We start from the raw sequence: 25,604 nt of genomic DNA, 5'->3' as shown, positions 1-25,604 counted from the left end.
AGGCTTAAAAATCATTACATGTGCAGGTAGTTCTTGACTGCTGGAAACCAGACCTAAGACACTGTAGCTAAAGTCTCTGACAGAACATATAAAAGGCAGCAGACTTACCCACCCAGGTCTGCCTTGCTGTCTGTTGCTGTGGGACCAGCTGATTCAGAGTCTGCTGGAGACGTCTTCTTAACACAATCTGACACGTCTACACAAACACACACACAGAGACATACACACAGATTAATGAGCTGGAATTATTGTGTGGTGATCTGTGCTCCTGAGGTGTTACAAGTGTTGTAAGACCTATCTAATCCTATCTATCAGTCTACTTTATAGAAGGTCAGGTTTGACTGGTTCTACATAATTAGGATCTGGATTTTCAGGATGAGGATGATGTGCACTGGTTTCCATTTACAGTGTTTTTGTAATCCTAGAGGACTCGGTCTATAAAAAGATATCAACAATTACAGCTTACGATATGTTCAAGATCAAACATTTCAACTTGACAAATGTACTTGATGCGACTTTCCAAAAAGCCAATCAGCATTTAGATTTCCAAACTTCCTGGAATGCATCAGAAATGATCGATCCAACAAGCACTTTAAAAGTTGTTTTCTTCCCCTCTTGAGGACCGACCTAACGAAGCCTCAGTGTTTTTTATGAGAAATCTGCATCAGGATTTTTCAACAAACCTGAGACCTGTAGACTGAAAGCAAATCACGCAAAAAATAAAAATCTGTTCTTTTTCGGGATCATACTGCTCAAGACAGCCAGAGTGACACCTCTTTAAAACTTACTTTTACAATGAAGCTGAGACTCACCAGAAACAAATGAACTGGTGCTACTTGGATTTACACTTCTAAGGTTGCTAACAATGAATGCATTGGTTTCTTTTAATCATTTTAAATCATTAGTTTAAAATGTTTAACCTCTGATAGTACCCGTTTTAACTGACTTTGTGTAACATTATTTTTCAATGGTTGTAACATTACTTTTAATTGTTGTCTGTTTTTAATTGATCATCATTCTTTTAAGGTTATATATTTGATTTGCTTGTCATGCATTTTAATGTTTCTTTTATATGCTCGGCGTCATTGTGAATGAAGGCTTGCTCTCAATGATTTTCGAGTTTAAATAAAGATGATTATTATTAATTGAACTGTCGACATGGAAAAGAAAGTCTTGGCTGTCATCTTATCGCTGACCACTTGCTACACAAGAAAGTACCTAAAGTTGATCGTCCCTCCTGGAAGTTTTATCGTTGACAGATGATAGCTGATGGATTTTGAGCTAAGGTTTGATTTGATGTCTATGTGACACTTAATTATTGATACATTTTTTTTAAAATCTGGTTAAAAGAGCAACATCTATCTTCACCTTTAGACTTCTTATTGTCAAGTTTTCTTATTGCAAAACACATCGCTCCAACTTGTACAAGGAATATATGTGAGTATTTATAGCAACAGAAACCAAATACTCCTCAGTTCACATTTAAAGTCCAGCAGCCTGTTGCACCAGCTGTGTGGAAGTTGTGTCCTAAGTTAGGGTGTAATGTTCACCCTAAACCAAACGTTGAAACTAGTTAGTTTGTAACTTAAGTTGTGTCGTTGTTTGGTTTCACCACAGAGACGTAAGGTTCATCTTAACTAGTAGGCCGTAACGTCTAAACTAGCCAAAACATTGTCGCAGATATGTTTACACTTCCAGCAGCCAATCAGTGGAAAGCACCAGTTTTGATGCAGAGGTTGTAACATTGTTATCTTTCGTGCTTAATCGTCTCTGAACTGACCGACAGCTGAAACAAACTAAAGTAAGGTGATAACTATAGCCTAAAGCCTTAATCTACGGTGTGTGTATAATAACAGTGACATCGAGTGGTAAAATGATCAACTACAGCATTAATAATTTAAAATGTCCATTTTTAAACTGTCACTGCGCTACCTGCACTGTGTAGATAGGCTGTTTTTTTTATATAACTGTATTTTATTATAGTCTATATTTAAATTTTTGATATTCAAAAGCTGGAAGAGAGAAACAGCATCTCGTTTTTCCTGTATGTCTCGTATATATAGTGAAAATTGACAATAAAAACCTTTTAATCTTGAATACTCAGGAAAGAAAATCTTGGTCATCATATTTTTCAAAGGATGTAATCTCTCAGACATAATCTAGCTGGGAGAACCCTCTGTATCTCCTCATCCTCCAAATCATCCCACCTTTCAAAACAACGCTCCATGGCAGCCTATATACTCTACAGAGGACTTTACACCTACTAAGAGCCAAGTGTAAGAATTACGTAGTAACTTAGGCTGATGTTGGAACTATCTCAGCTGGTGCAACGCAAAAAATATTAGTAGAGTGTAAAGTCCATCCTAAATGAGAAATTGCTTTCAAACTAGGCTACACTTGAACTTACACCCAGTTGGTGCAACAGGCTGCAGATATCAGGGCTGCTTTTCTTTTATATGCTTCTTTTGATAATATTCATAGCTATTTAAAAAATGTAAGAGAATTCACGTTCAACACTTTTTTCCTTTTGATTGTTCCCTCTTTGTCACACGCAACCAAACTATTGAGGCAATAAATTGGCAGTAACTGTCATCATTCACTCCTCAGAGCGCTGATAAGCATACACACATTTTTCATTTTGCTTCTCTACGGACAGGTTTTTATCTTCTCCCCTTTTCTCTCCGTTTCTGTATCTCTTTCTTTCTCCTTATTACTCACTCTCTCGCTCCTACAGCTGCCCTTTTGACAAATGCTGTCAGTCTTATCGTGTACGGGCTAATTTGTAAAACACTGAAGGTCTGTTTCCGACTCTGCTCTGCTGTCTTGCTGCAGTGAAAAAAAACAACAACATACACTTGCAGACACAACAGAGACTCCTCTGCACAGATAAACAGGCAGGAAGGCGAGTGACAATGTGTGTGTGTGTGTGTGTGTGTGTGTGTGTGTGTGTGTGTGTGTGTGTGTGTGTGTGTGTGTGTGTGTGTGTGTGTGTGTGTGTGTGTGTGTTTGTGTGTGTGTTCGTACCTTTGTGTGAGCTGCTCCATTCAGCTGAGGCTGACGTTTTCGCCTCCAGAGGGTCTGACGGAGAGAGCCACAGAGAGGGGGACTTTAATGAGAGGAAATTACTGAGGACAAATTCATTTAAGAGGTTAAGACATGGAGCACGAGTCAACTCACATTCCCACACATTCACACACTTTTTTTCCTTTCAAGCACGTTTCTTCCCAACGTCTGGTGAGTGTTACAGGTGAGTCTTTTTGCTCACCTGTGTTTAGACTGAGCCGATACAAACAAATGACAGCCAGGATCCTTCTTGGAACATAAACAACCCGTGATTTAGGTCAGGAATGGACAGCTGTAACACATTTCTCAATGTATGTGCATCACTATGAAGGCATAAACTACAGCTGTAATCTACTCTACATCCCCACTGTATGATCTATGTACCAATATACTTTGTAGTTAATGCATACACATAAAAAACCTACAGTTTCCTATGTGCATTGCATTGTGGGAGTGTCAATGACAGCTCATTTGCTATCCAGTTGCGGTTTCATCATTATGCAACCTGACCTTTACTAAGTCAGTTTTCTTCCTGAGTGAGTGTATGAACTGGGTCTCAGACAGTCACTGCCCAGACTCTGTTCCAAAGATGTAATGCTGCATCAATGGCGCCCCCTGGTGTACCCAACTGATAAAGCCACCCTCAAAGGGAACAAGGCCATGTTTAAACTCTTCTTCATCTCATGTGCACCTATGTGTTGGACTGTTTTAACGCCCTCTTCTTATATCAGAGTATTACATAAGACAAACAGCAGGAAGCCGCAGGGTTGGCCTGGTTATTAAAGAGAGACCATCCTGAGAGAGAGCGAGGCCGGATCAGGTCTGATACCTGCAGCCTGTAAGTCCATCTGTGTGTTTGAAGTGAGGATGAGAGAGACGGAGGCCCCTACGTGTTCACACACTGTCAGGTAGCAGATAATAGAAGCAGATGAAATAGAATAAGAAGAAGAGAGAATCACATTCCTGCTTTTTCCGCTATTAGAGGCGACAGACTGCTGCACACAACCACTGCTTATGGTTTTGATCCCCGGCATCAAACAAAAAGAAGTCTCAAATTTATTGATCCATCCGACTGGATAACTCACGGTTTTAAAAGAAACAACACAGATACATCCAGGGGGTAACACAGTAAATCTCCACAGCACCAGAGACACACCTGTGATTCACGACCAGTACAAACGCACCTGTGGCCAGTAGGAAGGACTCGGGGGTTCTCGCAGGGAGAGGGGGAGGGGAGTCGTCGCTGTCCCAGCAGTCTGGGTTAAAAGGTCAGAGGTCAAATGAGAAGCAACATCAATAGGTTGTGGGGAGAGAGAGAGGTAAGAGATCGACAGTGAAGCGTTAACAATGGTTCAAAGAGAAAAAGCTCAAAGCATGAGATTCATAACTCTGAAGTATTTCCTCATGTGTGAAACAAAACTACTTTATTACAAGAAGAAGCTTTGAATAGTAAGTCACCTTAACGGATACTTTTCAAGATGAGACATGGAGACTATTTTACTGTATTATGCAATAATGCAATGAGACTTATTTCTAGAAGGACAAATGAAAGGGATTAATTAGAGCACTTAGAGTAATCTAGCTGTCTAATTATAAAAAATGAAGGGCTGTCAAAGGTAATTTTTTTTAATTGCTGCATTTCAACAGTTAATCAATATTACTCACATTTAAATTGCGTGTTTAAAATTCCATAATTTAGCATTTCAAATAACCTAAAGCAATTCCACTTCAACTTAACAATCACATTCATGGATGGATGTAAGTGGTGTTGTTGTTGTTCATACTGAATTCCAATAAGAGGTGTTGTTGTTACCTAGTTCACATTCATTGACATTCATTGGTTTGAACGTGACTGACATTGCTGGAGACACAAACATTCTTTACCATGATGGCTAATCTTTTTATAAAACTGTTTGAATTTCCTGTTCACTGAAGTCCATTCAATTGTGAACTCTTCATGAGATGGAGTGTGTTTGCTACTTTATCTAAGGCTGTTCTAGGAAAGCTAAAATAACAGCTTTGATTAGTTTAATAGTCGATGAAATGAAAGCACAGTTAAGTGCTAGTTCATCTAGTGTGGCAGCATTAACAGAAAAATATTTGGTTGAGTTTACAGCAGATTAATGTTAGAAGACAGCAGGGCAAAAGCTGATAAAGATAAAGTTAAGTGTTGAAAGACTCCATCTTTAAATGTAATTACATTAAATCTAAGTTTGACTGCATTTGTTAGAATTACTAACACATGCAATATTTCTAATGTCATGTATGATTATGAAAAGTAATATTGTGAAATGAAATACTGAACATGTTAACCTGTAAACATCACAAAGAGGAATAGGAATGCTTTTTTTCTGTTTATTTACACTCTTTGTTTATTTACCTTGTTTTCTTATGTTTCTTCTTTTTTGTTTGAACATTCTATTACTATTATTTCTTTGTTTAATATTATTTTTTGTATTTTTTGTATTTTTCTCATCGATGGTTTTGTATAACATTTATCATTTGTTAACTTGTGGTGAACAAAGAAATACTGAAAAAATTCAAATTCAAAATACATACTAACAAATCTTGTGTCCAGCGACTAATACTGTATGGACTATAACTGTTTAAAAATCAAACACACAGAAAGAAAAGGAAATGATGACTTTTGATTACATTTTATTCTACATATTTTTTTGTATTTTCTAATATTATTTTTTGGATCATCCTTGAATGTCTTTCTTATAGCACCATATTTTTTAAGATCTGCATATTTACTTCAACTGTTTCCTTCACTTTTATGCTGTTTATAGATTATTTAATATAATCATCCTGTCTCATTAGTTCTGGTTTAGAATGAAAAAAAAACCCTAAATGATATAAAATGTGAAATTTAAAAATAGTCCAGACGATTCGTTGAGAGTGCACCCAGGAAACAAGCAGCCACCAGCTTCATAGGAGACCAACCACAAAGCAGCAGTTTGAACAATGCCATTCAACTCTTGCAACCCAAACAAACAGCAGCCATCAGCGTTTCACAACCGATTACAAAGCGCTACCACACAGCCAAAATGAATTATGTGCCAGAAAGCCAAGCAGACCAACAGTCCTCCTCAGGACTGGGAGGTGAGGAGTTCTGCATTTGGTTTCAAATATTGGGAATAACTCAGGAGTGCATGATGTTTGATGCCAGGCAGTGAATTGTATTTAAGCTTCAGCTTCGTCCATATAGCTGTTTGTGTTCCATAATATGAACAAAATTACAAAACAACTCAATGTCTGTGCGACTCTTTACAAACCATACTTTATCATTTTGGTTACTGAAGCAGAATCACAAGTCTCTTTGCTGACCACTGTTTTTAAGTTTGTTGGGCTGTTAACTTCCTTCATGATTTATATCCATATATAATACATTTTCCTTTACATTTTACTATGTGTAGAAGAGTAGGATTGAAGTTAGCTAAGCTGCGCTAGCTCAAGAATTTTTGTTGCAGTCATTTTTTTAAATTTGAGGTTTTTCTGCTGTATTACAGCTGGATGGAAAATCAGCCATGTCAATATTTTTTAAAAGTAGGGTATAAAATTAACAGATTTTTTTTTTTTAGTATTAAGTCACCTTTATCACAATGGAAAAAAAATCAAATAATAAAGTGTATTTATTTTGATTTTTTCATTATAATAAAAAAATCAAATAAAAATGAATTAAAATAAATAAGATTTCCTTATTAATTTTCAGTGTGAAAAAAGAAACATGTATTACACATTCTGTATTTTCTCTTTTTTTTCTGGCATATTTTTCATAAATTAAATAAAAATATACATCATCAGCATATAATGTAAGCCTTTTAAACTCACAACTGGAGTCTATATATTGTATTACTTCCTGTATTAATCATATGTGATTATGTGTCTAATCTTCATACCAGCAATGCAAGATGCAGCACCTGTTGTGGAGAGAATAAATATACTTCTTTAGTATCCAGATTCTCCAGGTCCACAGTGATGCTTTTATCAGATCATTTACTAGTCTTAATTTAAGACAATCATTGCCTGGCAAATATATTCCCATCATACACTCTGACCGTTACAACCAAATATTTAAAAATGCAGTGAAGTCTCAAGTCAACAAGCTTTGAACACCTTCAAGATCAAAACGGCTTCAAGTCCAGCTCAAACCATTCCAAGTCCAAAATCCATCACAGCAAGAATCAGATTTCAGAATCTCATGATTTTGAAATCCACAGAGGAAGGAGCGTCCTCCATCCCCAGAGGATAAATTAAAGCACATCAACACGCCGCCGTCATGACAGTGAGGTCGCACCAATGCGCAAACAGCGTGACAGCGCTCTGTTCATCCCAACGTGCACAGAGTCGTGTGTTTATCAGCATCATGCAGTGTTGATCCTTCACCATCCAACATGCACACACAGTCCTCTGCACAGGGCAACCAAAACACACAGAACACTGTTGCTTTCTCCTGCATGTGAATTCACTCACTCAGACAAACACACACAAGTTGAAAGAGAGAGAGTGGAGTTGTTTTGACAGATGTGATCGCCTGTTAACATTTGCAGCATTCCTTGCAAACCGACCAATTAGTCATACAGCCATGCTTCATATGGAGCTATCTCAGTCTGTTTGTTGTTTTTTCATGTTGGATCTCTCTTCTTGCTTCTGTGTTTTCCCAGCAGAAAGACTAGAATAATGTGGTGTGTGGGGAGAGATACATTTGTATCTGTGATTAGCATGTGGTGTGTCAGAGACCTGCCTCCTAAGTGACCCTGAAAATGACTCGAATGTGGGGTTTGCCTGGGCGTGTGTGAGTAACTCGAGGTGGATACCACTGTAAAGTAAAAGAACTCTACACTGTAAAAAATGAAACAGCTGAGTTAAAAGCTGAGATGATCTATTGAATTTAAAATGTATGCTAATGGTGGATTACTGGCGGTGTTACCCACATTTCACTGCAATAAGGATGTATCACTAAAAGGAACTTGCCATGATCACATTTAATTGGATAAGTTGCTTCACCAGATTTCAAAATAATTACCATTAAATTTGGTGTATAGGCCCCCAAAAGCAGAGTGCATCTATATTCAAAAGTTTACATTGATCTGAAATATTTTAATGGTTTACGAGCAGAGTTTCTTCTGTTTAAGAAAGAACTTTAAAATGTTTTTTCCATAAAATATTTTTTGAAATGGGGAATTTATGATCAAATTAACTCAATACAATTCAGTGCACTAAATGATCATTGATCAATTACTTTAATTTGGCAGACTGGATTTTAAATCTTGCCTAGAGTTACTAATCTGAGCAAGTTAATTACACAAGGAAGATTGTTTTTCTTCATTTAGGACAACTTAAAATAGTTTCATCCACCAACAGAAAGCTGTTCACAGAAAATCCATTAATATGGGTTCTTTGGGTTTTCAAATACAGTCTAATCTAGTTTTATGTTCATCTCGGGTTGCAAAATTCCAGGAATTTTTCAAGTTGGAAACTTTCCATGGTAATTAACAGGAATAAACCAGGAATTGACTAAATTGAAGGTTGGCTCTTAATAGGGAACTTAGGATTATGCTAAAATATATTTTCCCCAACTATATCTGACTAAAACAACCAGATTTCATGCAAGTACAGTTGAATATCTATGCCATCACATGCACAGATGATTTCTGGAATCCTGCAGATGCTGGAGAAGCTTGAGAAGCTTTTTTTTTTGCATGTTGAATGGGACTTTTTTGGAGGGAGAGGGACTCTTTTCATTTAACATTTTTAATGGGACTTTGTTGGGATTGCATTTTTATTAATTTTTGAATTGGTTGGGTCAGGGGGGGGGCAACACTTGATAAAGTTCTACTTACAAATAAATCTGTTTTAATTGTATTGTTCTGGATGGATGTCTGCTTATAACAAAACTATAATTATGCTTGGATATGATACCTTTCCATTAAATTACCCTCAATTCCCATGTTTCCAATTTGTAATATTTCCAAAATTTCCTTAACTTCCCATGGAAATTTACCGGAAACTTTACGGAAATTTCAACCCCTTTGCAACCCTATGTTCATCTGATGTTTTCATTTTCTCAGTGTAGCATTCAAAGGTCCCTCATATTCATGCTCCTGTCAGGAAATGTGGGTTTGTGTTGATTTTAGCGCTCCCTGTGGACAAAGCGGTGCCTTTAATCTTTTTGCTGGTCATGTCATGTACATGTGTGAGTATATTTTTTTACTAATAATCTCAACTTGTTTTTTTACTCACAAACCTAGCACCCACTGAACATTTTTGTTGCAGAAAATGTAAACACAAGCTGTTTCTACAGCCTGCTGTTAATTACCTCATCTCACATTTCCCCTGTCAACCATTTACAGGTACTAAAATGACTAAAGAAATAATCAACCTTCCCCTGATGATCTCCTGTGAATATTTTTGTTCATATAGAGGCATCAGTGTAAGTTTCAGACTGTTTCATTACATCTAAACCCTCCTCACTGGAGCTTTCAGCATGTTTGTTACTTTCTGTTTATCTGATGAGCTTAAAGCTGTTAATCGACTCCATTAGAGAAGCAGCCGGTTAGTTAAATGAATTAGTTCACTCATTCAATAAAAGCAGCTGGCTGACATACTTGCTGTGTTTGCAGAGGGTGACAGAGAGCCCTGCCCCGCGATCGACATGGGCGACACCTTCCGTATTGGCTGCTGGTCCCCGTGCTGAAGGGACGTGGTCACCATGGCTGTCGCCGTGGACACATTACTACGATGACCCTCCTTCCCTCCAGTCATCTCCCCATCCCCCTCCTCGTCTGAGTTATCTGAATGCAGGGGGTTGGTGAAGCTCAGGGCAGTCCTGACAGGGGTGGAGGAAGAGGAAGAAGAGGAAGAGGACAGGTGGGAAGAAGAGGAGGAGGAAGGGGCGACGCGTTCTGAGGAGGAGGAAGAGGAGGAGGTGGTTTTGAGAAACTGCTTGTCCGGGCTGTTGCACGGTTGACTCCACGCTGCATGGCCGGCCTTCACCTCGGCTCGCTCCCCTCCTGGTGTCTCCCCCTTCTCGCTCTTCACAGGGAGGTGGTTGGGTCTGGGGAGGACGCCTCCATCTGCGTTACTCTCTACACACCCGCCTGCTCCCCCCTCTGTGCCCGAGTCCTCTGAAAGCGAAGAGCTAGAGGTCAGCAACGATTGGCCGGATCGGGCTTTGAAGGCGTGGCTTCTTTGCAGCACTCCTGCATTGTTTGTGGAACTGCTGCTTACTCCTCCTGCTACACCCATTGAGGCGGAGGTGTCAAAACTACGAGGTCCTTCCTGTAATGGCACCTTTTTGATCTCGATGCTCAGCTTCCTCTCGATCCGAGGAGCACCGGAACATTCATGAGCCGGGGAGAGGGGCGAGGAGGGCGTCTGGCTTTGGCCTGATTCTGTTTTTGTGGATGTTGACGACGTCTTGTTGTTGTAGTTGTCATTCAGATCAAGATTTGAGACTTGAGTCTGCTGCTTTAGACTTTGGAGATCCTGGTCTTTCTGCTCTGAGGGGCTCGACTGCTTGTTTGAACTGAGTTCGGACTGGTTCTGCTGTGTATCCGTTTCTTTATTCTGAAAGCAAAAAAACTGAGATCAGACAACCTGGTAACATTTTTCAAATAAAGCATCACCTCAAAAAATTGACATCTTTCATCTTTCAGAGCTTGTTTGGAAGGGAGCCAAAGTAAATATATAGAAAGCGTTTATCAAGCAATTTCTCTCCCACCCAAAAAAAGAATCTCAAATGTTACTTCAGAATACTATAAAAAAATTTCATGGCTATCAAACAATTTCTCTGATTGAGATGAATCACTGAAATTCAATAGTCATTTAACAGTTTTGAAGTCCATATTAAAGTATGTAAAGCAATACATGAATGTCAACCTGAGAACATCCTTTATACCCGAGTCTTCCACAGTGGGGATTGGCTTACAATCAGTTGCCACCCATTTAGATACACAAAGTGAAATAAAAGCTCTGCTGGCTCTGACATCAGCTTGATTAGCTACACCTGCATGCTTAGCTAACAGGTATCATGTCAAGCTCAAAGTACTTCAGTTTAATTCAGTTTGGCATAAAGTCTGTATTACTTTGACTTGTCAACTGAGCCGTCTGGGAGTCTTTTTTTCAGTGAAATGTGACGTTCAAAGGTGCAGTGGTGTTATTTTCCATCATGGTGACAGCGGGAATCAGGAAGACACTGCAGCAGCTCAACTACAGTGTTCCACAATGGACAAAATAGCCTTTGAAATATTTTTTTTAAATAGGTGTTAATTTCAGACACTAATCGTGTTTTGATAAATGTGTTAACGCTGACAGAACCCGTGTATATTTCATATAGTTCATAACAAAAGACACTCACAGATTTTAACTTTTTATTTTTTTAGATATATTAAAGTTACAAACTAGAATGCAACTAGTCCATTAAGTCTGCTTAAGCAAAGTTATTTAATTGAAAATGAACCCAACAATAAGTCTCCCTTTCAAGTATTAATGCTTAATGTTCTTAACTTCCAGTTTCTTACATGTTGACATTTCTTTTTTGTGTCTTGTATGACAAAACTAAGGATCTGAGTGGTAGATAAAGTTCTCTCTGCTGTAACATCTGCGTTGGGTTCCTTTGTCTTGTTTTAGGTTGATTACATAACTTATCATGAATGCTAGTTTTCATTGTGGCTGTCTTTTATGTGCTGCAGAACAAGAATCTGCTCTAAAACAGTTTAAACTAGGTCACGGTAATTCAAATGTAACACATTTGGTTTCTTTTAATCTCGTCCTGTATGAAATAATTACAAAGGAATGAAAATGAGACATCTTCCTGTACTTCTTTAATAATTCATAAACCAAATCTAATGGAGTAAAATAAATAATGATCTGTTAACAATCTGTTTCTACACGGCAACTCTGCAAAAGCTACAACAGCTTCAACGAAAGGTTTGTTTAAATGCTGGAACAAAGATCTTTACATGAAAAAATAAAAGCCTAAAAAATACAATGGTACTTTCAGTTCAGAGAAATCTAGCACACATCTAAAATAATTTAAATTATGTATATATTATTATCAGAAGGTTCCTGGTTCGAATCCCCGGCCGGGCGGGTGCCTTTCTGTGTGGAGTTTGCATGTTCTCCCCGTGCATGCGTGGGTTCTCTCCGGGTTCTCCGGCTTCCTCCCACAATCCAAAATCATGCTCAGGTTGATTGACCACTCTAAATTGCCCGTAGGTGTGAGTGTGTGCATGAATGGTTGTCTGTCTCTCTGTGTTAGCCCTGTGATAGGTTGGCGACCTGTCCAGGGTGTACCCTGCCTTCCGCCCGAAGCCAGCTGGGATAGGCTCCAGCCCCCCGTGACCCCTACCGGGATAAGCGGTCAAGATAATGGATGGATGGATGGATGGATGGATATATTATTATCTTCAAAGTTATATTTTTGGGCATTTTCGCCTTTAATGAACAGAACAGCTGAAGAGAGACAGGAAATGTGGAGAGTAGAGAGTGGTCGAGGCCGGAATCGATCCTTTGACCTATGCGACAAGGGCTCTCGCCTCTGTATATGGGGCGCCCACTTCGACCGCTAGGCAAACGCTGCCCCAAATGAAGTATTATTTTATACATTTCAGCTAATAAGATCTCACCTGTGTGGTAGCCAGGACGTGTATAACAGGTTTGGGGTGGTAGCGGTCGTTGTCCTGCCGTACATTGGTGACAGTGGGGAAAGCTGAAGGGGGAGACGGGGTCAGAATTGGGGGTACGGGGTGAGGTTCTGGGGGCTGCAGGATCTCCTCCTTCACATCACCTTCAGCCTGGGAACTAAACAGAGAGAAGAAGAGGAGATCAAGTCATCAGCGTAGAAAGTAGACGTTTTTTCTTTTCTTGGATGGATATCACACAACCCAAAGTCAACTTTTGATGTTCCCTAATAAGACATCTCCCCCTGCAGAGCCCCAACATGTACACTTTAATTAAAGCACCAAGCTCAAAGCCAGCACTGTACATTCACAGAGATGAGTGTGAGGGATTATACAAGATATTTTAATGTTAATGTGAATGAAACGTGACCTAATTGCTTGAGTTGAAAAGAGACATGTTTGAAGGTCCTCTGAAACAGAAGTTCTAAAGAGTGAGGATGTAAAAAATGATGAAAAGGCCTGCGTTTCATCACTCTGTTCTGACTACTTCCAGACATTTGGACATATAGCTTAAATTATTCTCTGTCTTTAAAAAAGTGATGAAACCTAAGTGATGAAATAAACTTGTGAGGGTTCATTTTACACCACTAGGTGTCAGCATTTAGAGAACACCTCTTTAAATATCCTGGTAGTGCTTGTGATTTCACTTTGGGTTTCCTGTGACAGAGAGCTCTTGCTCTTATTTTGTGGATTTAAAGAGGATGTGATGTGTTGATTGAAAGCAAACTGAAAACGGACTGCGAAGAGTTGACCAATCTGAATGCATCTGAGCTTTCTTCTATCCAGGCTGTAAGTGAAGCAGCCTGAAGAGGATGTGTTTAAAAAAGACGTTTAAATCTCTTTAAGTGTGCATTGAGCTCAGCTCATTCTCTGCATATGTTTGTTTCTTCTGTGTCTTGTGCTAACTGCTCATAAACAAACCTATAGACTAAGTGTAGGTGTATGTGAATTTTTGACAGGATACTGAGGTCTGATGCAAGCTCAACCACACACCCACAGAAAGTTTAACATTAAGATATTGTTCCACTCCATCATACTGGAATTTCACATATGCATGCATATAGTACTGTATATACGCACATTAGGAACAAAAGGCAGTGAGAGGATGTGGTGGTGTGCTAAATGAAGAGCACATGACTGCAGCTGGAGCTAACATAGGACTGCATGTGATGCTGTGTGTGTAACACAGATAGACAGAAGGGCGGACAAAGAGAAGCTGTAAACTTCTAGATCAGGGGATTTGCAGTTTCATGTAGAAGCATCACAGTATCGCTAACGAACCCTTCAATGATAACACTAAATCTGCTGGGTGATTTCCTTTCAAATCTCTGATCTTGGTTTTTTCATCCTAAATCGAGTTACACGTGACAAAAACTGGAAATCATGATCAAGGCTATACCCACCATCATTCCTGTGCTGTTTGCTTTCATTGATAAACAAAATACAAATATCTACTCCCATAGTTTACCCACGAGCGGTTATTTTCTCTACATCATCTTCGTTTTCTGAGCAAGCAGGAGATTAATTTTATAATAACACAGATTATTCCCACCGGTGCAGAATGTTTCCATGGGGACATGAATCATTCAGTTGATTCAGGGCCCTGTGTCTCCCTGTGATGAGATAAGATGAAGCTTAAAATGATCCCTGAGGGGGAAGCTGAGATATTACAGAAGCAAACACCAAGAATAAGTCTCAGCAAAACAAATATCAAGAAGAAGGAAACTGAGGTTAAAGGCACAAAATAAATTAAAGAACTGCAGCACTAGTGTGTCCACAACAAAGGCAAGTGTTCAATAACCAAACAGTCTATGAAGCTGGTGGTTCATAATCCAGCTTGTGTTACTTTTTCTTTATTTTCATTGAGCGTGGAATATTGTGAGTGGAGCTGCAGCCATTTAAATACCCTTATATATCAGCAATTGCCTTTATTATGTTTTAATCAACATATAAATGTACTTTATTTATTTATTTTTTTTTGGGGCATTTTTGCCTTTAATCGACAGGACAGCTGAGGACAGACAGGAAATGTGGGGAGTAGAGAGTGGGGGATGACATGCAGTAAATGGTCAAGGCTGGAATCGAACCGGCGACCTCTGCGACGAGGGCTACAGCCTCTGTAAATGGGGCGCGCTTAGACTGCTAGGCAAACGGTGCCCCATGAATGTAAAATTTGAGTAAAATGTTGCCCAGTCAGACTTCTCTCAAATTTGCTTTCACATGTGAAATGCAGAAAAATGTGCAACTATCTTTAAAATCTCCAACATGCTCCTACATCTCATTTTACTAACCATGCACCCTCAAGTCCTCCACTTCTTCCCTGAAGGATAAAAACTCTCCAACCATCCACCCTTTCTTTGATGTGCTGGTCACCACATAACTTTGCTTACCGAGTACATAGAAGTGAAACTCCTACACACAAACACACACATGTAGGCACAAATTCTACATCCTCATAAGAACTTTTACATTTATGCAACAGCACCACCCACAACCAGTGCACTGTGCCCCCCACACACATGTACTCCAGAGAGAAGATGCTGCATTTTTAATGAGAGTGAGGTTGGTTAGTAGCCGTAGAATAAAAGATAAAGTTTAGAGAAACACTTAGTGGTGAGGAGAGATTTACACACATGACAAAGAGGAGATTTGAGCTGCACTTGAACACAAGTATAGATCAATGATTGATTCTGCAGATGACTGCCAAATGAGAACTAAAGCCTCAGAGGGAGAAGTTATTAAAATAAATGAGGATGTGTTGAGAAAATAAAGCTTTGGGCGACTCTATTGGAAAGCAGAATGTCATCAGCGTAGAATCAAAGTAAAAAAAAAAACTCTAAATAAAATAAATAAGCCCCGACAATGTCACATCAAAAAGGTATCTCATTTTGTTTTGTTTTTTGAGTGCTACAAGATTTTAGAAGCAGAAGGGAATCTACAGATTGATAAAGTAGAAATCACATGTATTCAGATCACAGGTAGCTGCGGGTAAAGACCAGCTGTCACAACCAGGCTCTTAAATACTGAGAGCAGTACAAGCGGCAACCTCCGGTCTCAAGCTATGAAGCCCATGCGGAAGTGTTATAAACTGCAATTCATTGAGAATCCGCTTGAGGATGGCTGCAGAAACACCGGAAACAACATAGAGACCAACTCAAAAAAGACAATCTTTGCAGCATTAATAAACATGTTTACAGCCTGGTTCAAAAAACGGCTTGGCTCTACATAGCCAATCTCTCTATCGGCACACACTTTACGGAAGGGTGTTTTTTTTTCTAACGTGACGGTTCAGAAGATATTGAGATTACGAGTTTTTGCCCAAATAAGGACATGACTGACTTGACTCCCGGTCGGGAACACATAGCTGTTGGCTAGGAGGCTCAAACCCCGCCCCTTTACGTCACACTCTGCCTAGTTGAGTTCCGCATTTCCAATATGGCCGCCGCCATCGATTAGCTTCAAAACAGCGCTCAGGAACAGATGGGTGAGGTCAGGGATACTACGTCCATTATTTATACAGTCTATGGAGCAGTAACAGATAACAGTATATACTGTGCATTGTTGTCGTTCATTCATTCATTTATTCTAATGTATCTATCCATCTATCTATCTGTTTGTTTCTCAATCTATTTATTCATTAAGTAAGCTATTAAATTAGCGAGTTAGTAAGTAAGCTAGCCAGCTATTTTACTAGCTAGCTCACTTACTAACTAACAAGCTAGTTATCTTGTTAATTATGTAACTAAGTACTGGTCCATTAATGTTGTTTTTTTAACAGCCGATGCCGATGATGAGAGTAAATTATCCTTTTGACAATGTGGACTGTTTATTTCATGTTTTTGTTGTTGCTGGGGTTGCAAAGGGGTAGAAACGTTCCGGTAAATTTCCGGAAAGTTTCCGGTAAATTTCCATGGGAAGTTAAGCTGGGGAATTTTGGAAATATTCCAAATTGGAAACTTTCCATGGGAATTAACTGGGAAATGAGGGTAATTCAATGGAAAGGTATCATATCCAAGCATAAATATTTATTTTGTAATAAGCAGACATCCATCCAAAATAGAAATCATCTGTGCTTCATGTGATTGAGGAATGCACAGTGCATGTAAGGGGCGTGGTCTCAATAGCCCTGCAGTAAGCAGTGTGCTATGTGCATGTGATTGAGGAACAGCATAGATATTCAACTGTACTTGCATTAATCTGGTTGTTTCAGTCAGGATTAGGTTAAAATATATTTTCCCCAACTATAATTAAGTTCCAGATTAAAAGCCAACCTTCAATTTAGTAAATTCCTGGTTTATTCCTGTTTATTCCCATGGAAAGTTTCCAACTTTGAAAATTCCCGGAATTTTGCAACCCTAGTTTTAGAGTTTTTTTAATGAATTAATGATATAGAAAAATACATTGTGTTATGATACAGACTTCAAACATTACTGATATGTATGTCAAAAGCACTATATAACAGCATTATTCTATACATCATTAAAGAATTTATACATTCACCAGTAACTGTTGTAGATTTGATATGCTGTCATTTAGGACGGGAAAACGTGTTATCAGTTTGAGGGACATTAAGATTGCTCGACCGCAGCCACACTTATGAGCTAAATAATTGGCCAGTTCATTTGCTTGGTTGAAAAAACAGACAGTGTCACACCTTGCCTCAGATTTGAAATCAACAACCGTTTCAACATTTTTGTATTCTTTATTTAATGAGTATGTCAGATCTCTCAATTCATTATTGTACTATTGCACTGGGACAATAACTGAAAACATATTAATGCCTACCAAAACACTTGATCAAAAAGCTGATAAAAGATTGATCATTAAATAAAAGCACAAGAAAAGGATTCTGACAGAACGTCTTATTCTATATTTTGGCACTTCAGTTTTCAGAGCATGGAAACCTCAGACACATTTGTGTATGGAGTATTATACCCATCCCAACCGTGTGGAGGATATGACTCTTCAGGGTGTGGCTGTGAATCATGACTCAGTTTTCGGACCTTGATGCCAGCCTCATTGCAGGTCCTGCAATTTATTTCTCTCCCTGACACACAAGCACAAACAAAAACACAGAATTCCCCTAGACACACACACTTAGACTGCTGAAGTGACCCAGGGGGGAGTGTGGTTGGCAGAATGTGGACTATGTTGGTAAGAATAGCTCTTACCATCCCTGGAATACTCTCAGGCTTAAACTAGGCCTTGACAGTATTTCTTTAGGAAACAGAGGGATGAAGTAGAGAGATAGAAGAGAGTTAGATTTAAGCATGAGATAAGGAGAGAGAGAAACAAATATATTCCTGGCTCTCGAGCTCTGCCCCACTTCCAGGAAAGGTTTCTAATTTGGCTGCAGTTCAAGTTTGTATGTTTTACTTAGAGCAGGAAAGAATCTTTCAGTAAACAGATTACTCGCAGCTACAGCCAAAAATAAGGAGCACTGAAAAACGTTGACTTTCCCTTACACTGACTTGTTCGGAAGATAAATGAAGCACAGAGAAAGTCTAATGGTTTAAGTGGGATAAAATAACAATGCTGGGTTTAAAAGTGATTTTGCTGCAGTTAGGAAGGTTTAAAATTGAGCATCAAACCGAAAAAAAGTTTACAAGGAGTGGACATAGTGTGTGGGTTTCAAGAGAGAAGTCAATGACGGACTGTCCTAATCCTTTACTAGTTCAAAGGACCAACAGGGAGTGACTCAGCTTGTTACAAAAAAAGAGTCAAAGTGCATCAAAATTGAGAAAAAAACCCTCCTCAGTTAATTTATGACCTCACTGAATTTCCTAATATGTGGGTGTGGTCTAAATTGTAAGTGTCAAGTCCTCTTCAACACATCACCAGGATAATTTAGTAATGTAAGAAATCATCAAGAGGTAAAGTGAAGATAAAACTTCAAGTAGTACAATTCTCATTGACCAATTAGTTACAGACCCTTTAAAGTGATTCCAAAACACTGGGCACTCCCATTACTGATTGGCTACAGTATCTATCATTAAGCCCGCCTCCTACATGTGAGCAGATGGGACATGGGTCAAACTAGCATATCAAAATACACCACAATTGTTTTGTTCCCCAAGATGTTTTTTTTATTTATTATTTTCGTTTTTTTTTAGAGTTACATTTTTGGGCTTTTTCACCTTTATTTGAAAGGACAGCTGAAGAGAGGAAAAGTGGGGAGTAGAGAGTGGGGGATGACATGCAGGAAATGGTGGACTGCCCGGGAGTCGAACCGGCGACCTCTGCGACGAGGACTATAGCCTCTATTTGTGGGACACTTAGACCGCTAGGCCAGCAGTGCCCCAATTTTTGTTTTTGATTAAGTTAAGTATCAATTAGTTAGAATCATGATTGAGAGCTCTGCTAACACCTGCAGTACCGTGCCCACCATATAAGCAGAGTAGCAGTTAACATCAAGATTAAATATATCAAACACTAACCCAAGGGTCATTGAACTTTCAATAGCCGTGAGTGTCTGCTTAAGACCAGCATCAGAAGCTGTTAAACTCTAGGCTGCACTGTCCTGAGGGCAGTTTTAACTGGAAGTTTAATGTGTGTTTTCATTGGTGGAAAAGTCCACATCAATACCACAGCTCCACCAGCTCATCCCGGCTCTTGCTCCAAATGTACAACTTGTCAGCACCTGTTGCAGGGGTATTTTGGCTTTACTTTTGCACAATGGGGAGGGGCAGAGACACATCATCCATCTTTTTTTATTATTATTATTATTATTATTTTTGGCCTTTATTTGATAGGACAGCTGAAGAGAGACAGGAAATGTGACGAGTAGAGAGCAGGGAAAGACATGCAGGAAATGGTCGGCTGGCAGGGAATCGAACCGGCGACCCCTACAATGAGGACTGTAGCCTCCGCACGAGGGGCGCTTAGACCGCTAGGCCACCAGCACCCCTATCATCCATCTTTATATACATTCAATGGGAAAAACTTGTAGCAATGCCAATTTTCAATGCACTTCTGGGTCACCATAAACCAACATGCCGTCCTCAAATATGCAAGACTGGGTCTTAAAACGCCCTACATAAATCACCTTCATATTTACAGTCTAATGCATCAAATTTAAAGATTTCTTTAAAGCTAAGAGAGAAAAACAAGACGAGCAGAGAGCAAATGATTCATACACAAAGTGAAGGAAATGCTGCCAAACTGGACAATTTTAGAAAATGCCTTCAAGCAACAGGTAATCAAATGGCAAAGTCCTCTATGACATTAAAGCTGCAGTATGTGGGTGTCTATCTCCAATGTGTATCAGAAGTTGTAAAGTGTAAACTGTCGCTTCATTAAAAGTCCACCTGAGCAAGAGGGAGTGGAGATGAACTGGCTGAGAGAAAGTAGAGCACAACTCCTGCTGGGCAGATGGAGCAAAATTAAAAATGAGAGGAGAGGAAGGAGAGGGAGAAAAGAGAGCGTCTATGTGTATTTTTATGTATACGACAGATACAGGGTATGTGTGTGTGTATGTGTGTATGTGTTTTAACCATATGCCTGCAAGTGTAAAAAAAAAAGCATGTATTTGTTCACTAAGAGTGCAAGATGAAAGATTTAACAGCTCTTCCTCAGCTCGCCCTTGGGTGGTGGTACATGCAACAGTAAGTAGTGTTACCGAATATTGTTAAGTGTTGCAAAAACATCTATAAATACAGCTCCTCCTCAGGCCACGGCAGTTGTTAACTGTGAAACAGAAGTTAAGTTCAGTAAAGTGGAGGCCGGGTGAATCTGTGGGCTGACAGGGAGCTAATGTGTCAGAGAAGCTGCGGTGCGTTTGACGTGAAAACAAAACGCCTGCTGCTTCTGTTTGGTCAGTTTGAATATGTTTTCATTGTGCACCTCACACAAACTGTTGTAACCATCCTCCCACTAAAACATCACCACCCACTGAGCTCAGTGACGGGCCACTCCACACCTACAGCTCACTCCTGTGTGAGAGCGTTCATTCATCTATGTGGAGGATGAGTGCACGTTGTGTTATTTCTCAACTGTAATGTGTGGTGGACTCAATGACGCAAAACTTTCACAGGGGGAAAGAGTCTTGATTGTTAAAGGTCTTACCTGCGAATGCGGGGAGGTTTTGGAGGAGGCGTGTCCCATCTCTCGTCGTCTGATTGGTGGCTTGCTTTATCTGGACTGCTTTCATCCTGGTAGCAGAGACAGAGAGGATATTCACACTGTTAAGTTGAATGTTCAACTCAGACTAAAATAGACTGGGAAATTGTAACCACAATTACAATGACCCCCATAAACTCCAATATAAATCGACCCCACCCCCCAAATCAACACACACAGACATACTCAAACTTATTGTCCGGTGCACATGTACCATTTTGATTGCAATTCATCTTTCCATTCATTGTGTTCTCTTTATATGGTACATTGTTTGTTTTATCAAATACTTTTTATATTAAGTGTGTTTTATTATTGTTACATTTGAAAGGTGACCTTGAGTGTCCTGAAAGGCACCCATAAATAAAATGTATCTAATGTATCTGTATGTAAATGTCTTGATAATACTTCTTATTGTGTCTTATTGTTACTAACTGTAAGATAAATATTCTTAACTAGCAAAATATTTGTTTTCTGTAAGTTAAATATATTTTTCAACCAGTGCAATTTTTCCTTCTTACTTTCTAACTAATTTAATATGCAATTTGCATTTTTGTGCGGTAGACATCTAATGTTCAATATATTTTATTTATTTATTTTTTTTGGCCTTTTTGCCTTTACTGATAGGACAGCTGAAGTGAGACAGGAAATGTGGGGAGTAGAGAGCGGGGGAAGACATGCAGGAAATGGTCGACCGGCTGGGAATCGAACCAGCGACCCCTGCGAAGAGGACTGTAGCCTCTGTACATGGGGCGCTTAGACCGCTAGGCCACTAGCGCCCCTCAATATACTTTTTAAACTTTGATTATTTTGTCTCTGTTGATGCTTGAACATCTACTTGAGGTGAAACTTTCTTCACCTAGTTACACATTGCATTTCTTTCTGTTTTTATACTATGGTGAAAGTTCTGCACGGAAATCCCAAAGATATGTTTATTGTCCTACATACACAATGTCTTCAAGAAATAATGTCTCCCTTAAAAGATGTCATGAAATCAAACTTGATGGTTATGTTTGTTTATCTTTTATAACTGTCATCTCATAGAAAGTGTATTTTGTGCTTCTTATTTCCTTGAAAGTGTAAAACTTTGATGTCTGTGAATGAAGGTTTCAGCGTCATCCAGGTCATGGTGTTGTGCTGTCTTTCTTACTGTGTATGTTTTTTAATAAACTTGTACAATTTTCTCTGTGCAATAACCTACCTTACTTATCTATTCATAAGATAGAAGTGTACATAGTGTGTATATCTGTAATATTTGCTATATTTTATTTTATTTAACCTTTATTCTTATTATTATTATTAATAACCTATTTGAACTATGTTAGTACATTATTGTATTCCTCTGTCCCGTGTTGTTAGCTGCTGGATCAAAATAATTTCCCCCAATGGTGGATCAATAAAGTATATATAATCTAATAATCTAATCTCATCTAATTCAAAGCTTGATCCCAAGAGGCGACTGGACTTGGTAGAAACTCTTGAAGACATTTTTCACCCCTCCTTCGACACACATCTTCAGTTCTAAGCATACTGGTGGACAGAGCTGATATTCTCCAAGGCATACTGACGACTTAGAGGCTCATATTTTCTAGCTCTGTCTACGGGTAGATTTGTTGACTTTTCTTTTGTTTGTTTTCTGTGGAGCTATAAGATAGAGGTCATGGCTATGTGTTTTTATGCTCTCATTTAAATATTCAGAAGAGGCTCTTCACAGGAAGTTCCTCAAAAAGATTTCTACTAACCATCTCACATAACCTTTAAGAGCATGGTCAGGTTAGTCACACTATCACACAGCCTTGTTGCTTATTTATATGCATTGTTGCCCAGCCCATGTTCTTACATTCTACATCGCTTCAGGGAATATCTGTGTTGCCTTGTTGCTTTAAATCGAAAAGACCCTTTGAGTTTGCCTCTATTTGAACAGCAGTCCAGATTGGTAGTTTTGTGCACAAGAAGGTGAAACATGCTGAAAGTTGTTGTCTTGCAAGCTGGAATTTAACAGGTTGATAATCAAGTTTATAGTGAATCAAATATCAGATGTTTGGATGGGAGTAAATTTTAATCTTCTAAAAGTTAAGCAAGTCTTTCTCCATCTGCTCTCTACTCACCCTCTCTTCTCTCTTTCATCTCTCTGTATCAGAAGCGCAACACTGCAACAAAATCGCTCCACTGAAGGATCTAAATTGTTTCTGAACGACGCCCTCATCTTCCTCTCAGCCCTCATCTTCCTCCTCCTCTCCTGTCCTCCCCCGTGACTCATTAATTCGACTCCCTCTCGGTTCTGATAATGAGAAGATGACGGGACGACTTCAGCCGTGGAGAGGGGGTAAATAAGGTCTTCTCGGCTCTGTACAGGGAAACTAACTCCAGTGTATTTTTTCTTTGTGTACGCGTGTGTGTTGTGAGAACTATTTTTTTGAGAAGGCCTTCTGCAAACAATGGCGCCTGCGTGTGAGCAGAAAATAAAAAACGCATGTGGGATGTGTGTATGTGTAGGCTTATTGTTCATACGGCCATTGAGAGCTCTTATGTGGGTGTTTTAGTCACTGACAATGGCTGACTGGACATGAGTCAGTGAGTGTATGGACTGAGTCAGGATAGAAAACGTACAATGCTTCAATGACTGTGTGTTTAAAAGTGTGCAGAGCAATAATCAGTGTTAACTTAGCTTCAAAACACGCCACATCTACTCTTCAGAACAAACCAAAGGTAACATATGACAGTTTAGTTTGTCAGAGCGTTTTCTGACGTTAACATGATCGCCTGCATTCGTGTGAATGACTCCTACAAGGGTCTCCCTCTCCCAACGGATGCATGTCTGTTCTCAGACTCCAAAGGGATGATGGGGGAAAATAAATGTGTGATGTCATCATAGCTTCCTCAGCAGGAAGTCAGCTCCTGGATTGCTGCCAAAGCACCCGCTCATCATCTCTCTATGTGCTCTGTGTGTTAAAGGTCGAGAAGTTAACTACTTTAAACCACCTTTCAGTTATCAACAAACCCTGACTTGTGTTTCAGACTATCAATCCAGGAGATCGGTCCTGAGAGATGCAGATTTGGAGCAGGTTTCAGAATATTGCCCTTGTTTTGCCCATAAATGACTTAAAGGTTATACAATGCTGATGCATTTGTTTACTATCAGGGGTGTAATTGGCAAAGGACAAATTTGCAACAATACACAAAGTGCAGATCAGGGTGTGGCCCTTCTCTAAATTTGACCTGTACAAACACATGACATACAAGTTATGTTTGAGAACAACATCTGCATCCAAAGCTCCATCTGTTCGGTAAATAATAAATTGTTGTTTTCATCAAGTTAGATGAACAGCTCACAGGGAACATATAATATAATACGGGGTCTAAATCATCTTAATCATTTACAAACCACCAGATTTTTGAAAGCACAGTTTAAGTTTTATAGCCTGTTGGTAGCTTGTTACGACACATTATATGTGCATCTAGATATCAAAATGTTGCAACAGTCCTTTAACAATCTGACGTCTTTAACGACCTCAGACTCGTTCTTATTGCTGACAAGACAGAACTGATGCTTTCTGAAGAACTAAAGCAACAGAACAACATGATATTAATATAGTTACTACAAATATTACATATTATTATGTATTACATAACTGATTATATTATTATAAAGTACTCCTTACTTTTTAATATTCTTTAATTCTGTGTACAGACATATCGTATATTCATATATATTTAATTGGATTGCGTATTGCACATTAACTGTCTCACAGTGTGGAAAGACCTTGTTGCCATCTGTCATAATCACACCATGTCAGCCTGTCACTTCTGCATAACATGTCTGCATAATTAGAACTATTTGTACCATGTGTAACATTTCTTTATACCTTTACATTTCTATTTCTTTCATTTTTTCTTTATTTGTGCGATTATTATTTTTTCTACCCTTATTATTGTATCAATGCTGCTATGTCTGTGTTGCTGCAACACCTGAATGTCCCACAAAGAAACAATAAAGTACTATCTTATCTTATCTCATCTTACAACCCAGAGTCTCAATTATTTAGGTTTATGGATGGATGAAAAATGAACATCCAACTTTCATAAAAATGTAATTTCTGTCGACTCAGGCCAAAAAAAACATCTACTTTTAAAGGAACAAGGGCGATACAGAGGCTAACATTTGAATAAATGACACATACTTAGACATGCACTCTCCAAACCCCCGTCCTCCTGTCTTGCATGCTCCAACATTTAGCCTGACTCTGATTCACCTCTGTTATCGCTCTGTTATTTCCTGCAGCATCGGCTCATGGTGGACGCTAACATTTCATGTCTGTTTAAGTCATAACAGAGGCGTTACACTCCAGTCTTTAACACATGTTTTAAAAGGGGCTAATGTTTTCAGATTCTTACTCTGGAGTACCCTTCCTTATCACTACGTCCTGTCGCTTAAAATCAGAAATTTCAGAGTGACTTCACCCGCTATGAAGGATTGCTTATTCCATGTGTGTCACCTGCAATGTTTGAGCACCAGATTTACTTTGTAACAAACATGATTCTTGAATTAATGATAAAACACTTCATGCAACATGAAACTTTAAGGGGAAACACTGCACTTTTTATCTTGATGCTGCTTTAACTGATGTACGTAGCCACTAGTCACTTTGCTGCATTGAAAACATGTAAGAAGCTGAGGAAACACAATGCATCAGCGTTTTAGGAGACACAACGCTTGCATCACCTTTATTCATGTTGAAG

The 25,604-nt window shown here is 39.0% G+C and overlaps 1 protein-coding gene across 2 annotated transcripts in view; it reads right to left on the bottom strand.

Moving 5' to 3' along the window:
• ptpn12 (protein tyrosine phosphatase non-receptor type 12) overlaps window positions 1-25,604 on the bottom strand; it is a 75,033-nt gene that overhangs the window by 4,449 nt on the left and 44,980 nt on the right. The window contains exons 12-16 of one of the 2 annotated variants that reach the window (XM_034673450.1): window positions 20,814-20,899; window positions 12,696-12,870; window positions 9,675-10,635; window positions 3,025-3,078; window positions 109-196 (exon numbers count right to left, since the gene is read on the bottom strand). In XM_034673450.1, the coding sequence (XP_034529341.1) occupies window positions 109-196; window positions 3,025-3,078; window positions 9,675-10,635; window positions 12,696-12,870; window positions 20,814-20,899 (1,364 nt within the window). The remainder of the gene's footprint in view (window positions 1-108; window positions 197-3,024; window positions 3,079-9,674; window positions 10,636-12,695; window positions 12,871-20,813; window positions 20,900-25,604) is intronic. The other variant, XM_034673449.1, reaches the window with a different exon arrangement.

This window comes from Notolabrus celidotus, chromosome 21 (genome assembly GCF_009762535.1).
Source record: "Notolabrus celidotus isolate fNotCel1 chromosome 21, fNotCel1.pri, whole genome shotgun sequence".
Classification (NCBI taxonomy): domain Eukaryota; kingdom Metazoa; phylum Chordata; class Actinopteri; order Labriformes; family Labridae; genus Notolabrus; species Notolabrus celidotus.
Note: the sequence above shows the minus strand (reverse complement) of the source record. Positions and strands in the feature narration are given on the sequence as shown.